Here is a 17,727-nt window from a genome sequence, read left to right on the forward strand (position 1 = left end):
AGGGTCTTCTGAGGGTGGATGTTGTACTTGCCAGCCAGCTGGCACATACGGTGGCAATTTTATTCTCAAGTTGTGCAGCAGCGCCAGCCAGCTGACTCGCACTGTGGCACGCACCTAGATGGTGGAGATGTCAGTTGCATTACCTGCAACAAGACATCTCAAATTGGTTGCAAGCAAACCATCCCCAGTTGCGAAATGTGCCTGGCAACCAGGAAATTCTGAACCCTACTTGTTTGTGTGTTGCATTTGTGTGTGTACAATGGTTTTAAGTGTTTTCAGCACTGTTTTTAATAAGATTACTTATTTTACTTTTTAAAATGTTTATATTTCATGGCTTTAGTTGTGTCTGTTTTAATTTTTGCTATATGCCAATTTGCATCATGCATTGGGAGAAAGGTGGGATATAAATAGAGTAATCAACACATCTTGTACTTTGCTCTCTGGAGAACTTGAGACTGGAGCTATGTTGGTCTTAGTAACTTTAATCTTTTGCTTAGAGTTTCTAACGTTTCCTTGCTGATCCCCCCCCCCCCCCGCTGTTCTGTTGAGTTCTTTGCTGAAAGCAGTTTGAGTGTCTTTGCCATGCTGGATTTATGCCAGAACATGATTAGTATCTATCAGCTATAATGATGTGTGTCCTACATGTGGTGAATAACTTTGTGGTCCTAGGCAGTGTCTGAAACTCTCCATGTGCTAGGTGCGTTTTGCAACTTGGCATGGTCCAGTTGTGACCAGTTTTAGATCTATGGAGGCAATGTATGGTGCCTAGGACTCAAGAGTAAAACACCTGCCTCCCATGTGCCGCAATCTGAATCACCTGGGTAGTGTGAGAGTAAAAATGCCGCCCTGCGCAACTTACAAGTATAATTGCTGCCACTGAGTGAAACTGCCCCTGCCTGTGGCACAGCACAAGTAAAAATGGTGCTGCAGGTGGTGCAAGACTCAAAGTGCCGCCCTGCCTGACCCACAGGTAAAATTGCTGATGCTGAATGAAACTGCCCCACACGCTGCATCATAAGTCACCTGGGTAGCGCTGTGGGCAGCACATCAGTCAAAGTGCTATCCTGTGTGACTCCACGATTTCTGTTCTCATCCTGAAGCAAAGTTCTTAACCCAAGGTAATATTTCTGGGTTAGTGGAGTCTATAACCTGAAGCGTATGTAACCTGAGGTACCACTGTACATACATTGGAATAGGTCTTAGTGTTTTCTGTTGCATTACTTCCAATAAATGCATATGGGATTGCAATCCTTGAGAGATGAAAGACTTACAAAATGACAGGTAGTTGCTTATCTGCTTTATAAAATTGGGGGACATTCTGCAAACATAAACTATATTGTTGTTTTTCTTCGTACTATATATTATTGCCTCTGCCCCCTGCAAAGTGTTTTATTTTTAAGAACAATTCCTCTTGCTTGTGAAAAGTTTCCAGTTGCATGATTTGACAGAGTTCTTCTACAAGGACGTGCAAATGTTCAAGAAAATGGCCAGAGTTTAATATCTGGTATAATTTTATTTGCTAGCTAACTTTTAAGGTTGTTCTGTTCTTGATCAAGTATTTAGTTCCTGCACGTTCTGTTTGTTGCTTATTGCAGATGTAATACCAGTAATTTAAGATGCACGTAAGCTCCTTTGGGGAAAATGTGAGCATTTGGGATTCTGAACAAAGTCTGGAGGAAACTGATTTATGGTGGGAGTCTTAAGCAATAAGTAATAAATATTAAAGTCACTAAGCAATAAGTAGCAGATATCCAGGTTGCTAAGGCTGAGTCATATGCAGAAGAATGGGAACAGCTTCCAGTGTGAATCCCTAGGAAAGAAGAACAAAGGTCTGAACACCTAAATAGCCATTGCATAGCTGAGAGTTAGAAGAAGAACTTAAAGAGGCATTACCTTACCCAGAGCTTGGCTCTCTAGCATTGCTAAGTGACTAAGATACACCCTCGGTCTTCTCTGCCAGGTGTCTCCAGAAGAGCTGCAGGGCCTTGGATGGCTGCAGGCATAATACATCTGTAGATCTGGGTTTTCACCTTAAGAATCTGATCCCACGGTTTCAAGTGAATAGTTGACTTTTTGGTGGGGGGGGGGCGTTCCAGTGATAGAGTGTCTGCTTTGCATATGAAAGATCCCAGATTCAGCCTCTAGCACAGGGGTTGGCAAGGTTTACCTCACCTGGGCCAGTTCACTCTAGCGGAGGTCCTTCCATGGGCCGGATTGCGCGCACATGCCTGCGATTTCCAGCATCTGCACATGCGCAGATGCAATTTCCAGAGTCTGCACATGCGCAGGTGCGATTTCTGGCGTCACAGAAGCGAGTCCCCGCACCGCGCTGCGCTGGTTTAGCGCAGCGTGCGGGGACTTGCCAAGTGGGCAGCTCAGTTTGGGGGCAGCTCATGTGCCAGTTAAACGACCCCCGTGGGCCGCTTGTGGCCCATGGGCCTTAGGTTGCCAACCCCTGCTCTAGCATCTTCAAGTGGAGTTGAGAAATACTCCTGTCTGAATTCCAGGTTACTGCTAGTCATTATTTACAACACACTCTCACTATCACACCACCATCCTTTTGCTCAGAAGAGAGACCTTAAATTGGGAGTGTCCTACCACATGCATGGGACAATGACATTTTGGGACAGCCTTATAGTTGTCATGGTGGCCATGAAGTCTTGCAGCACCCCAGTTGAAGTGAGCTTGGCATAAATATTGAGATCCCCCAATGCTGCTGTTCTGGGATTCTCAAAACCAAATCCAAGACCATCTTCATCAACATATGTAGTGAAATAATAGAATTGTAGAGTTGGAAGGGATCCCTGAGGGTCATCAAGTCCACCCTCTGCAATGCAGGAATCTCAACTAAAGCATACATGGCAGAAAGCCATCCAAACTCTGCTTAAGAAGCTCCAAGGAAGGAGAGTCCACCACCACTCTTGGGAGTCTTTTCCACTGTCGAACAGCTCTTACTGTTTGAAAGTTATTCCTGAGGTTTAGTCAGAATCTACTTCCTTGTAACTTGAAGCCATTCATTAGAGTCCTATCCACCGGAGCAGGAGAAAACAAGCTTGAGAGTTTTAAATTGCAGGGGCAAGCAAACAGCATGCAGACCTAGTGGTGGGAGGAAAAAATCCTTAAATAAGAGACACGGGGGAATGATTAATGGACTTCAATGTCTGTACACTAATGCGCAAAGCATGGGAAATAAACAAGATGAGCTTGAGCTCTTGGTACAGCAAACTAAATATGACATAATAGGCATCACTGAAACCTGGTGGGATAAGTCCCACGATTGGAATGTAATAATGGGGGGATACAATCTATTTCAGAGAAACAGACCAGACAAGAAAGGAGGAGGAGTGGCGTTATATGTCAGGGATGTGTATACCTGTGAAGAGATCCAAGATTTAGAACCTCAAAGCCAAAGTGAGAGCATTTGGGTCAAAATTAAGGGAGAGAAGAATAACAGTGACCTCATTGTGGGAGTTTACTATAGATCCCCAAGCCAAACGGAGGACATAGATGATGCCTTCCTAGAACAGATGGCCAAGCATGCAAAAGGAAGGGAGATAGTAGTAATGGGGGACTTCAGTTACCCGGATATTTGTTGGATGTCAAACTCAGCCAAGAGCATAAGGTCAAACAGATTCCTCACTGGCCTTGCAGACAACTTCATTGTCCAGAAAGTGGGAGAAGCAACAAGAGGAACAGCCATTTTAGATCTGGTCCTAACCAATGTTGATGACCTGGTTAGTGGGGTAGAAGTGGAAGGATCATTAGGCACGAGTGATCATGCTCTTCTGAAGTTTACTATACAGCGGAAAGGAGCAGCCAAGCATACTAGGACTCAATTTCTTGACTTTAAGAAAGCCGACTTCATAAAACTTAGGGAAGTGCTGGGTGAGATCCCATGGACAGTAATACTAAAAGGAAAGGGAGTTCATGATGGCTGGGAGTTTGTTAAGAGGGAGATAGTAAAAGCACAACGTCAGGCAATATCAATGAGACGGAAACATGGAAGGTGCCTAAAGAAGCCAGGGTGGCTATCTAAAGAACTTTTAACTGAGTTAAGATTAAAAAAGGATGTGTACAAAAAATGGAAAAGGGGGGAAACCACCAAAGAGGAATTCAAACAAATAGCCAGCACGTGTAGACACAAAGTCAGAAAAGCTAAAGCACAGAATGAACTCAGGCTTGCTAGAGAGGTTAAAAGCAACAAAAAAGGCTTTTATGGGTATGTTCGTAGCAAAAGGAAGAACAAAGAAACAGTGGGGTCACTCAGAGGAGAAGATGGGGAAATGCAAACAGGGGACACAGAAAGGGCTGAACTCCTCAATGCCTTCTTTGCCTCAGTCTTCTCCGATAAAGAAAACAATGCCCGACCTGAAGAATTTGGAGCAAATGATTCAGCAGAGGAAACACAGCCCAGAATAACTAAGGAGATAGTACAAGAATACTTGGCTAGTTTAGATGTATTGAGGTCTCCAGGGCCAGATGAACTGCATCCAAGAGTATTAAAAGAACTGGCAGATGTGATCTCAGAACCACTGGCAGTCATCTTTGAGAATTCCTGGAGAACAGGCGAAGTCCCGGCAGACTGGAGGAGGGCAAATGTTGTCCCTAATTTCAAAAAGGGGAGAAGAGAGAACCCAAATAATTACCGCCCAGTCAGTCTGACATCAATACCAGGGAAGATTCTGGAGCAGATCATTAAGCAAACAGTCTGTGAGCACCTAGAAAGGAATGCTGTGATCACCAATAGTCAGCATGGATTTCTGAAAAATAAGTCATGTCAGACTAACCTGATCTCGTTTTTTGACAGAATTACAAGCCTGGTAGATGAAGGGAACGCAGTGGATGTAGCCTACCTTGATTTCAGCAAGGCATTTGACAAGGTGCCCCATGATATTCTTGTAAAGAAGCTGGTAAAATGCGGTCTTGACTATGCTACCACTCAGTGGATTTGTAACTGGCTGACTGACCGAACCCAAAGGGTGCTCATCAATGGTTCCTCTTCATCCTGGAGAAGAGTGACTAGTGGGGTGCCACAGGGTTCTGTCTTGGGCCCGGTCTTATTCAACATCTTTATCAACGACTTGGATGATGGACTCAAGGGCATCCTGATCAAATTTGTAGGTGACACCAAACTGGGAGGGGTGGCTAACACCCCAGAGGACAGGATCACACTTCAAAACGACCTTGACAGATTAGAGAACTGGGCAAAAACAAACAAGATGAATTTTAACAGGGAGAAATGTAAAGTATTGCACTTGGGCAAAAAAAATGAGAGGCACAAATACAAGATGGGTGTCACCTGGCTTTAGAGCAGTACATGTGAAAAGGATCTAGGAGTCTTGGTTGACCACAAACTTGACATGAGCCAACAGTGTGACGCGGCAGCTAAAAAAGCCAATGCAATTCTGGGCTGCATCAATAGGAGTATAGCATCTAGATCAAGGGAAGTAATAGTGCCACTGTATTCTGCTCTGGTCAGACCTCACCTGGAGTACCCACCTACACATTCTGGGCACCACAATTCAAGAAGGACACTGACAAACTGGAACGTGTCCAGCGGAGGGCAACCAAAATGGTCAAAGGCCTGGAAACGATGCCTTATGAGGAACGGCTAAGGGAGCTGGGCATGTTTAGCCTGGAGAAGAGGAGGTTAAGGGGTGATATGATAGCCATGTTCAAATATATAAAAGGATGTCACATAGAGGAGGTAGAAAGGTTGTTTTCTGCTGCTCCAGAGAAGCGGACACGGAGCAATGGATTCAAACTACAAGAAAGAAGATTCCACCTAAACATTAGGAAGAACTTCCTGACAGTAAGAGCTGTTCGACAGTGGAATTTGCTGCCAAGGAGTGTGGTGGAGTCTCCTACTTTGGAGGTCTTTAAGCAGAGGCTTGACAACCATATGTCAGGAGTGCTCTGATGGTGTTTCCTGCTTGGCAGGGGGTTGGACTCAATGGCCCTTGTGGTCTCTCCCAACTCTATGATTCTATGATTCTAAGCAGAATGTGATGTTTGAATGGCTCTCTAAACTATGCCTGTGTGGGTGAATAGTGTTCCTTTACGATCTGATCATAGCATATGTGCTCAGTTTCATAGAAATGGTAGAGGGAGTCTCTCCTAATACTCAGTTGGCCTGGGATTCCGCATTATGACATATGAGGGCTTTGCTTACACTCAGTTATGTCCTCTTAACTCGACTCCCACAGCACAATCCCCTGAAGACTTTTTACACCTTCAGCCTTTTAAAATATTGCCTACATTTAAATTGGCCTCTGGCAAATTGGCGTTCTTGACAAGAACAGTTCAGGTGCTTAGTTGCATAGATAGTGAAATTTGATTTAGGTGCCTGGGCACCAGGATGGTGTCTGACATCATCGGGATCCTTGGATCTTGACTGTTTTCACACACTAAGACCACATTCTGTAGAATTCTCTCGCTTATATTTTATCTGCACTATCAGAATGAATTTCAAGAACCAAAATGCTTTTTCTGTGCAGCCTGAGCAGGTGCACTGAATGACATTATAGTTAATTGTTGTAGCTTGTCTTCACTTACCCCACCCCACTGCGCTGCTCACAGTTAGGAAGAATATACTTATGTTATGAATGGTCCGTGTCACCATTAAGAAAAAGAGGTAGGAATAGGCCAATATATATGTGAACTGTCCCTGAATCAAATGACTTTTCTTCTTTAAGTTCTCAAAGTTCTTAACCTTTTTTTATTTTTTTATTATAACATATAAAACGCTTACATTTACACAATACATATATGCGATACACTACCTTATTTTCATAGCATAAAACATACCTACAATACTCTGTATAATAGCTACTTATACTATACATATCAACATACCTACACTCCTACCCCACACGGACACCCACCAAGTGACGACTTCCAGCCATTCTTGTTACGCTACTTTATTTTTCCAACTAGCTTAAACACATTTCATTGTTTCTTTGATCTCTTCTTCTATCTTAACTTTACTCTCCTTTCACTCTAATCATTTTCTGGATTCACTCAGTATCTTGTAAAAAATTCTACTTTTTCCATATAGATTTTGATGTATTCCTTAAAGATAGCCCACTCCTTATTCACTTTTTGTAGCATATCTCCTCATATCCTACCTGTTAATTCGGCAATATGGAAGTATTCCATCATTTTAGATAGCCAGTCTGTTTTAGTTGGGATGCTGCTGCTTTTCCAATTTTTGGCAATTAATAACCTTGCCGCCGTAGTCGCATACATAAATATTGGTCTGACCATTCTTTTTATTTCCTCTGACATGATACCTAGGAGAAAGGATTCTGGTTTTCCCCCAAATGAGAATCTAAACATCTTTTTCAATTTGTTATAAATATTTTCGCAGAATCCCACTATCTCTTTGCACTCCCACCACATGTGTAGAAAGGTTCCTGCCCCGTTTTTGCATCTCCAACAGACATCACTACAGTTTTTATACATTTTTGCCAATCTAACTGGACTTCAAAGTTCTTAACCTAGCTCAAGGTTGTCATCTGAACCAGCCAGATGTTTAACTGATAATCGACCACAGTGACTTCATCATTTGAAAAATAAGACTTTAGAGCCATCTTGCAAAAAATTGGATATTAGACATTCCATCTTTGTGACTGTAACCTTGTTTTAAGGAGCCATTTTGCACCTAGCATATGTATCTGAGTTTCTAACGCTGGCTAAAAGTACTTGTGCCGGAGAAAGAGAGAAAAGATTCCCATAGGCATGTGGTGAAATAGCTTAGCTACCTTTCATAAATCATAGTCTGCCTTTCGAATTTCCTTTCCACTTCCACTTCCACCATGTTTCCTTGATTGTGTTTTTCTTTCAGATTTGAATGTGATGCATACATCTAAAAATCTTTTGTTATTCATTGTTTGCAGCCTAAAGAATGTAATGGTATCAAAATTCCCATTGACTCCAGCAAACCAAACCCCAATGAAGTGGAATTTGATAATCTGTATTTGGATATGAATGGCATCATCCACCCTTGTACACATCCTGAGGACAAGTGAGTCACATTTGTACTTTGAATAGGTAGCTTGTATTAAACATTGTTTGGATATTGACACAATGTCTTACATTGCAGACCAGCACCCAAAAATGAAGATGAAATGATGGTGGCCATATTTGAGTATATTGACAGGCTTTTTAATATTGTGAGACCGAGGCGGCTTCTCTACATGGCAATAGATGGAGTGGTAAGTACTTAAGTGGTTGCCATTGATGTATTTGGGTCAGGGCTGATAAAAATTGTGTCTGAATCGTTTGAAGTGCTATTTTCTGCTGTAGTTTAATTTCCACTTTATTTACAGTGCTGTTGGACACAATGACTAAATTCCATTCCTGCATCTGTTTTGCCAGTTGGTGAACAGAGTCAAAATTAAAGTAACTGCATTTATGTATGAGACGATTTTATTTTTAACACTTTGTGAGTGTGAACATTACTTATGCCACCTAAGATAGATTGTGAATGGTGGCTTCATTTAAGGTTCATTAAGGAAGCTGCTGCGGTGGGAAGGTAAACAGTGTTTCCGTGCGCTGCTTACCCCTCCCTGCCTCCATTTTGAGGTTTCCCTTGGCTACTTCTGGTGGGAATGCAACTGGCAGCAACTTCCATCCCTGTTTGCATCACTCTTTGTCAGCAGAACTCCACCACTGACAGGGTGATACTTCTGCTCCATTCAGACGCATAGCTGTCAACTTTTCCCGTTTCTTGCGAGGAATCCTATTCAGAATAAGGGAATTTCCCTTTAAAAAAGGGAAAAGTTGACAGCTGTGTTCAGACGTGCTCCAGAAATGGTGGTAGATCAGGGGTTGGGATTCTTCTGCTTAAAATGATAATGTGTTATACCCACTATCAGTTTGCATTGCATATACACATCTGAACTAGAATACATTAATTTGTAAAATTATAAGCCTTCTGTTTTAGATTGCAAAACTGAAACAACCCCAAACACCTATTTTCATGTTCACAAGTTACTAGTGATATCTCAGTGGAGGATCCCTTAACTGATAAGGATTAATGAATGAAAAGTATATTTACTCAGGGGCTATTCCAGATTATTTTAACAACCAGTTTAATCAGTTTAGCTGTAGACAATAGCTTGTGAAACTGTTCTTGCACACAGGATGTTTTAGCTAACTTCCTTTTTTTTTTTTGGAAAATAATATTTATTACTTTTCCAACAATTTAAACACTACAAAAAAAAGAACAATACAATACAATACAGAAACACTACATAACACTAACACATTAAACTAACAAAACAAAACAAAAACAGTTTAAAACACATCAAACAATTTCAGTATCTTATCTTTCATTCACTTATTTCAACGACCTCCTCACACCTCCCTTTTTGTATTCCATTTCTGTTAATTGTTTCAGCAATTCCTTTCCATCTTCCTCTGTTTTCTATCCTATAATTATCTTAACACATTCTAACCTTATTTTTTCCTTTAATATTCTATTAATCTATTTATACTTAATTCCTTATAACATTTCTACTAAAGCCATATAACTTCATTCCAACATTCTTCTAACATTCATTAATTTTACAGTATTTCTGTAAATAGTCTTTAAACTTTTTCCAGTCTTCTTCCACCAACTCTTCTCCCTGGTCTCGGATTCTGCCAGTCGTTTCCGCCAGTTCCATATAGTCCATCAACTTCATCTGCCATTCTTCCCGGGTGGGTAAATCTTGTGTCTTCCAGTACTTCGCAATGAGTATTCTTGCTGCTGTTGTTGCATACATAAAAAAAGTTCTATCCTTCTTTAACACCAATTGGCCGACTATGCCCAGGAGAAAGGCCTCTGGTTTCTTCAGGAAGGTATATTTGAATACCTTTTTCATTTCGTTATAAATCATCTCCCAGAATGTCTTAATCCTTGGGCATGTCCACCAAAGGTGAAAGAATGTACCTTCAGTCTCATTACATTTCCAACATTTATTGTCGGGCAAATAGTAATTTTTTTCAAGCTTGACTGGTGTCATGTACCACCTATAAATCATTTTCATTAAATTTTCTCTTTGGGCATTACATGCCGTGAATTTCATACCTGTGGTCCATAACTGTTCCCAGTCAGCCATCATTATGTTATGTCCAACATCTTGTGCCCATTTAATCATAGCTGATTTCACCGTTTCATCCTGAGTGTTCCATTTCAACAGCAAGTTATACATTCTTGACAAATTCTTGATTTTTGGATCTAAGAATTCTGTTTCCAATTTTGATTTTTCCACCTGGAAACCAACTTTTTTGTCCAAATTGTATGCCTCCATTATTTGGTAATAATGGAGCCAATCTCGCACTTTGTTTTTCAATTTTTCAAAACTCTGCAATTTTATTCTGTCTCCATCTTGTTCCAGAATTTCCCAATATTTCGGCCATTTGGCCTCCATATTGAGTTTTTTCTGAGCCTTTGCTTCCATTGGTGACAACCATCTTGGTGTTTTCTTTTCTAACAAATCCTTATATCTTATCCAAACATTAAACAATGTTTTTCTAACAATATGATTTTTAAACGCTTTATGTGCTTTTACCTTATCGTACCACAAATATGCATGCCAACCAAATGCATTATTGAAGCCTTCTAGATCCAACACTTCAGTGTTTTCAAGAAGCAGCCATTCTCTCAGCCAGCAAAAAGCAGCTGATTCATAATTAAGTTTAAGGTCTGGCAGGGCAAATCCACCTCTTTCTTTGGCATCAGTTAATATCTTAAATTTTATTCGAGGCTTCTTGCCCTGCCAAACAAATCTGGAAATATCTTTCTGCCTCTTCTTGAAACAATCCATCTTATCCAAAATTTGCAATGTTTGAAACAAAGACAACATCCTTGGCAACACATTCATTTTTATCACAGCCTAACAATGATAACTTCAAATTTGTCCATATTTCTAAATCCTTTTTCACTTCAACATTTTTCATAATTATCCTTAAATAAATTCACATTTTTGGCAGTCATGTTAACCCCTAAATATTTCACTTTCTTAACCAATGTTAGTCCTGTCTCCTCCTGAAACTTCTCTCTCTCTCATTCACAGTTAAGTTTTTCTCTAAAACCTTAGTTTTCATCTTATTCAACTTAAAACCTGCTACCTGTCCGAATTCTTGAATCAGTTCCAATACCCTTTTAGTACTAGATTCTGGCTCCTGTAAAGTCAATACTAAGTCATCAGCAAATGCTTTCAATTTGTACTGTTTAGCTCCCACTTGTATACCTTTAACCTCTTGGTCCTTTCTAATCATATTTAACAAAACCTCAAGGACCGATATAAAGAGCAATGGAGAAATTGGGCAACCTTGTCGTGTCCCTTACTCAATCTTAAACTCTTCTGTTTAAGAAGAGTTTTTTTGTTCACAATTTTGCCTTTTGTTCTGAATAAATTGCACCTATACCATTTTCAAAACCTTGACCTACCCCCATCCCCTGTAGATTCTTCTTCATAAAACTCCAAGAAATGTCAAAGGCTTTCTCTGCATCCACAAATATCAAGACTGCCTTAGTATTGATATTCACTTGTAGTTTTTTCTAGAATATTAATTATATTCCTCATGTTGTCAGACCCACTTGGTCTTTATGAATTTCTTCTACTAACACCTTTTTAAATCTTTTAGCCAAAATATCTGCAAAAATTTTGTAATCCACATTAAGCAGCGATATAGGGCGTTAGTTCTTGAGCTGTGTCTTTTCAGTCTCTGTTTTCGGTATAAGTGTAATGTAAGCTTCCTTCCACAACTCTGGTGCCTTTCTCCCTTCCAATACAGTGGTGCCTTGCAAGACGAAAATAATCTGTTCCGCGAGTCTCTTCGTCTAGCGGTTTTTTCATCTTGCGAAGCAACCCTATTAGCGGCTTAGCGGATTAGCGCTATTAGCGGTTTAGTGGATTAGCGGCTAAAAGGCTATTAGCGGCTTAGCGGCTTAGAAAAAGGGGGGGAGCGAAAAAAAATCGGAACACTCGCAAGATGTTTTCGTCTTGCGAAGCAAGCCAATAGGGAAATTCGTCTTGCAAAGCAGCTCAAAAACGGAAAACCCTTTCGTCTAGCGGGGCATTCGTCTTGCGGGGCACCACTGTATTTCATTGCAGACTTCCCTCAATGGTTGTATCAACCATTCTTTCAAAGATCTGTAATATCTTGAAGTCAAACCATCTGGTCCTGGAGATTTACCTAATTGCATGTTCTGGATGGCCCCTTCCACCTCCCGATCCGTTATTTTGTAATTCAACATTAGCTGTTTTTCCTGAGAGATTTTGTGTAGTCCTGTGACTTTGGGTTTGCTCTCAGTTTCTTCTCTCCTTCCTTTATTTTCCCCAGGATTTTATCCTTTTTTTCATTCTGAGTTCTCTTCTTAATTGCATTCTGTTGTATTAGGAATCCTCTCATAACCGCTTTGCTTGCGTCCCAAATTACCCTTTTTTCCACTGTAGTATTCATGTTATCTCGAAATAGTCTCTTAGAGTTTTTTGGGCCTTCTTGGTCACCTCTTCATTCCTGAACAAGTATCGTTCATCCTCCATCTAAAGGAACCAATTGGCATCAATTTCATTTCCATCTTCACAGCATTATGGTCAGAACAAGTTTTGGGGCAAATCTCCACTTTGCTGATCTTCGGAACAAATCGCCTGGTTACCCAGATTTGGTCAATTCTTGTCCATGTCATTTTAGCCTCAGAGAAGAAAGTTCCCTCTCTTCCCAGAGGGTTCTTCATTCTCCAAATGTCAACTAAGTCCATACTTTCAGTCATGTCAAAAAAGGTTTTTGGTAGTCTACCATCTTTGGTGACTACCTGTTTCTGTGCCTTGTCCATATTTGTAGACACCACTCCATTCATGTCTCCCATCAAGATCATATTATAGTCCATATAATCCATCAGAGACTTGTGTAACTTTTTAAAGAACTCCGATTTTCCTTCATTTGGTTCATTTGGTGCATAAACACCTACAATCAGGAATTTCTCTCCTTGTGATTGAATTTCAATTGCAACAAATCTTCCTTGGTCATCTTTGAATATGAATTTCGGTGATAGGCTCTCCTTTGCATAAAGGACCACTCCTCTTTTTTTAACTTTATCTGATGAGATAAATTCTTGGCCCAGTCTTTTATTCCTCAATATCTTCCTGTGTAGCCTTATCACATGTGTTTCTTGTAAACAAATCAAGTCCAAATGTTCTTTTTTCAATAAATGAAAGACTCTCCGCCTTTTTTCTGGAGAATTTAATCCATTCACATTCCAGCTCGAAACCTGCAACGCCATCATGTAGTTACGCTGATATTCCTCCAACTGCACCCAATGCTTTCTCTTCTTCTGTTGGTGGTGGTGGTGACATGTTCACTGGGAGATCCAATCCAGAGGGTAATGCTGATATATCCAATCTTCCCCTGTTTGGTGATCTTCTATCCGATGCTCTTTGCTCTAGTCCTCTATCTGATGATCTTCTATCCGATGCTCTTGGCTCTTTTCCAAGTCCCTTCTGCAGATCTTCTTCGTATTTATACAAAAACTTTACTTTATCTTCTACTGATCTTATTTTTATTTTCCTTCCTTTGAAACTGAAAGATAGACCTTGGGGAAACTCCCACCTAAAGATGATTTTATTCCTTCTCAGCAGGGCAACAATATCTCCGTAGTTAGGCCTAAGATCCAAAAGATATTTCGGGACGTCTTTAAAAATTTCCACTCTTGACTGTTGTACTACTAGGTTCTTCTGGTAGTGCCAACCCAAGATTCTATCTCTCTCTTCTTTAGTTCGAAGGGTGATCAAGCAGTCTCTTATTCTATTCTTCTCTTTTTTCCCTCCTCTTCCAAGTCTGAAGGCCCTCACAATTCTAAACTCTTCTTGACCCAAGTCCAAGTCCCAAAAGTCAGCAAATTCCTGTGTGAGAAAGTCTGTCAAGCTTTCCTTCTCCAATTCAGGTAGGGCTCTGATCCTCAAATTCGTCTGTTTTTCTTTAAGTTCAATCATAGCAAGCGTCAACTTATGTTCATCAAGTTGCCTCTGTAGGGCTGGGACTCTCTCTCTCTCCAGTTGTGTTACGTTACATTCAGCAGCAACTGCTTTCTCCCTGGCTTTCTTCGCAGTCTGCCGTATCAAAGTAGATTCCTGTATCAATTTCTGGATGGTTTTTGTATTGGTATTCACCTTTTGTCCCAGATTATTTATACTTTCTGTATTTAAGTCGATTTTAATAGTTGCAGCATCCACTTTCGCATTTATCGCATCTGTTTTCTTATTAAGCTGTTCCAGTGAATCATTTATCTTATCTAATGCAACCACTAAGGCCTCTTCTGTCGACATTCCTCTTGGTTTTGAGTGTACTGGTGCAAAAGCAGCAGCAGAAGAGGCAGGGAGGCCTGATGTTGAGCCTCTCCTGGGTTGCTGCCAAGTCCTCCCAGACCTTAATGTTTTTTCAGCAGTTGACTGGTCTGTTTTTTCCTTTCCATTTACCATAACACTTAAAAAATTCAAGGTCAGTCCCAGAGTCTCACAGTTTTTTTATCTTGCAGCTGGAAATTCCCCTAGCCCAGCTCTTGTAAAGCAACCAGTTTCAAAGGCTTCCACTAGGGGGAAACAGTTTCTATTTATATTAGTCAGTAATGTCCTCTTTTAAACACAGTTCAAACAATCCAAAGTTAGTTTCAGTTTTCAGTTACTTTTTTTAAAAAAATGATATTTATTGAAAATTTTTGAAATTACAAAGAAAAAACAAAGCAGAAAAAGAGAAAAGAAAAAACAAAGAAAAAACAAACCACATCAAACAATACAAATTCAAAAAACAAAAATACACCGCAAACAGACAAAAATAAATCCATCATTCTCAAATCCTCAACTCTCTTTACCTTCTTTCTTTGACCTCCTCCTCCTCCCTTTTTTTGTATCCTGGTTAATAATTATGCAGCAAATCCTTTCCATATTTCATAGTATTCTGTCATTACATTACCTTAATCTATTTTCATCTTATCTTATAAAAAACCTTAAAAAATTAAAACTTAAATCTTATTTTTACCGACTTCTCCAAACCATAATATTCTTACCTAATTCTTTAAACATTTTTGCTAGAGCCAAGTAATTTCGCTTAAACATTTTTCTAACATTCATCAATTTTATAAAACAATCCTGGTAATAAAAAGAGAAATAAAAACAATCCAATCTTCATCCAGCGTCCCTTCCTCCTGGTCCCGGGTTTTGTCAGTCCTTTTTATCCCATCAATCTAGCGCATTAACCTGGTCAGTTTTCAGTTACTTTTACTCCTTTTTAAAAGCAGCCGGAGACAGTAGAAACAATGTATTCCTCTTATTTAGCTAGCTGTCAATGAACGTTCTAAACGCTGTCAATGAACATTCCAAAAGACATCAGTCCTGCTAGCAGCCCGTTTCCAGGGTCAGAGCGGCGGTATTTTAGCTCTCTTGACTCTCTCTTGCAGGCATACTCAGTCCACAACTCCCCCCCCCTTCTCCTGCCTCCAAGGGAGGGTTTAATGTTCTTTGCCGATGGAAATTTAGTCTTTTACAAAAGGCTTTCCAAGACTTCAGCTTGCAGCCTCATTGCTTCAGTCTATTTACAAAAGGGGAAGGCGGACTTCCTGTATTGAACCTCCCTGTTTCAATACCAAATTAAAAGTTTAAAAATCCAATTCTCCCGCTTCAGCTCTACTCACGGGTAATTACTTTGAAGTCAAATTGTCCACAGGAAAAAGTCAGTGCTCTCTGGCAACAGCTATGCGGCTTTGCTCCGTGGAAGAAGCAGACGATTCGAAGCACCACGCCGCTCACCCCACATCGCTCCGGACCCCCGAAACCGGGTTTCCCCGGGAGTAGGGGAGGCGCAAAGGGTACCCGCCGAATCCCACGCTCACAGGCTTCTCCCGCCTGTGATTTTTTGCGGGTCTCCGCCTTTGCCGTGGCGGCCAGACCCAGGTTCCCACGGGGCAAATTCCTCCCGATCAGAGGAATTCCGCCATTACCAGAGGCACCAACCTGGAAGTCCTATTTTAGCTAACTTCCATTTACTGTTACTGGTCAGGAAGCCTCCTTGTTCTGAGATCAGTTCGAGAATGATGAAGCACTAATTTTCCAAAGTCAGATCCAGTCATCTGTCCTGGACTTAGTAATGTGTTTCAGGTTAGTTTTTTAAAACATGATTAATTAGTTTCTGTCACATACCAGTCTTTCCAGCTGGTAGACAAAGGGGAGAAGGCAAAAATGTCCCTGCCTATCCCAAAGCTTCCTTTGCTGTTGCTGTCTCCCTCCACCACTGCTACCAGACTCCACTGCAGTAAGAAAGAACAGGCAACTGTATATAGCACAACAGTAAAAAAAACAGTGTTAACTACATCATAACAACATATATAAAGTAGCAATTGTCAGCAAGAAGGTTGATTACATTCCGCAGGTAAACAAAAAGGTTTTCACCTTGCACTAAAATGAAGCCAATGTGAGGACAAAGAAATGTTGCAGCTGCTGCAGTATATGTGGCAAAATATGAGGCACAGCTGTATTACTGAACTGGAAGCATATTTAATTGTTGTAAAGTTTCTCATGGGTAATGGAAATCGCCCCATGTTTAAATAAAATAATAAATGCAATTGCAGTTTCTCTTTTGAACGTTGGCTTAAGCTCTTGAATATCTATTTTAAAACATAAATGGAAAAAATATTGCTGCCAGCAGATAAGGCTTCCTCAATTGCATACGTAAAGTAAGTAAGCTCTCGTTACGTGAATCATTCTAAGGTTCTCAAATTTAATAAAGTATAGAAATTAAGTATAAAGGGTGAAATGATTAGTCATGGTAATTCTATTCTTCTAGGCTCCCCGTGCAAAAATGAACCAGCAAAGATCTAGAAGATTTAGAGCATCAAAGGAAGGAGTGGAGACTGCAGAAGAGAAGCAGAGAATCAGACAAGAAATTTTAGAGAAAGGTATATAGATTTGTTACCTATTCAGTTTAGTTCTGTAACAGGTAACTTGAAGAAGAGTTGCATATTCTGAAGTATTACTCTTGCGACAGGCGCCGTATCACAGATATCACATGGCCGGCCTAGAGAAAAGACTGACATGCACTTAGTTTTGTATTAAATTTTGCATTAGCAGTTGTTTGTGTTCTGTGATTTCTTGGGAGTGTAGGAAAGTTGTGCAATATGGAATTGAGCACAGAATTCAGGTTCCTAAAAATCTAAGCATATTTAAAACCACATTTCTAACCCTTATTTTTACCATTTATTAAATTTCTATACCACCCTTCATCTGAGAATCAGTGGAAGGTTTACAATAGTTGTACAGATGTGCTTGAAATTGTATTAGCAATGCATTGTAAAAATTGAAGAGTTGCTGAATTAAAATTACCATTAGTAGAGAATAGAGCTACAATGGTCTGCATCACCTTGTAACTAGAAGGAGCTTAATAAAGTACGCAAAATAAAAAGTCAAGCAAATTTGCATGATTTTGTTATTGATCACTCATAATTTATACTTATAACAATACAAATGCATCCCTGTGCAAACTGATCTGAAATCTCCACTAAGAGCCATGGGACTTGTGCCTGAGGTTATACATATGTATAAAATTGTGGTTTTGATCACAACTAGTTGTGATTCCCATAACTGAGTGAAATGAGATATTACATGTTCAAAATAACGGAGCGAGTATGTCGTCCCCTCCCTCCTGCAGTTATCTGTCTCAAACTAGCTAAATTATGTTGCTTTTAAA

General features: G+C 40.2%; 2 protein-coding genes and 1 long non-coding RNA gene across 3 annotated transcripts in view; 1 reads left to right on the forward strand and 2 right to left on the reverse strand.

Annotated features, from left to right (window-relative positions):
* XRN2 (5'-3' exoribonuclease 2) overlaps nucleotides 1–17,727 on the forward strand; it is a 60,281-nt gene that overhangs the window by 1,446 nt on the left and 41,108 nt on the right. The window contains exons 2-4 of the mRNA XM_083519141.1: nucleotides 7,899–8,026; nucleotides 8,105–8,216; nucleotides 16,828–16,939. Coding sequence (XP_083375267.1) covers nucleotides 7,899–8,026; nucleotides 8,105–8,216; nucleotides 16,828–16,939 — 352 coding nt within the window. The remainder of the gene's footprint in view (nucleotides 1–7,898; nucleotides 8,027–8,104; nucleotides 8,217–16,827; nucleotides 16,940–17,727) is intronic.
* LOC310714496 lies at nucleotides 1,743–17,716 on the reverse strand. Its single transcript, XR_014529840.1, has 3 exons — nucleotides 16,957–17,716; nucleotides 16,185–16,291; nucleotides 1,743–1,810 (listed from the first exon to the last, which is right to left on the reverse strand). It is a non-coding gene; the product is annotated as an uncharacterized lncRNA (long non-coding RNA).
* LOC310714282 (uncharacterized protein) lies at nucleotides 12,323–16,003 on the reverse strand. Its single transcript, XM_083519622.1, has 2 exons — nucleotides 15,265–16,003; nucleotides 12,323–14,673 (listed from the first exon to the last, which is right to left on the reverse strand). Exon 2 carries the CDS (start codon nucleotides 14,469–14,471, stop codon nucleotides 13,284–13,286), a length of 1,188 nt encoding a protein of 395 aa, XP_083375748.1. The 5' UTR covers nucleotides 14,472–14,673; nucleotides 15,265–16,003; the 3' UTR covers nucleotides 12,323–13,283.

This window comes from Podarcis liolepis, assembly GCF_965112155.1.
Source record: "Podarcis liolepis genome assembly, chromosome: 8".
NCBI lineage: Eukaryota > Metazoa > Chordata > Lepidosauria > Squamata > Lacertidae > Podarcis > Podarcis liolepis.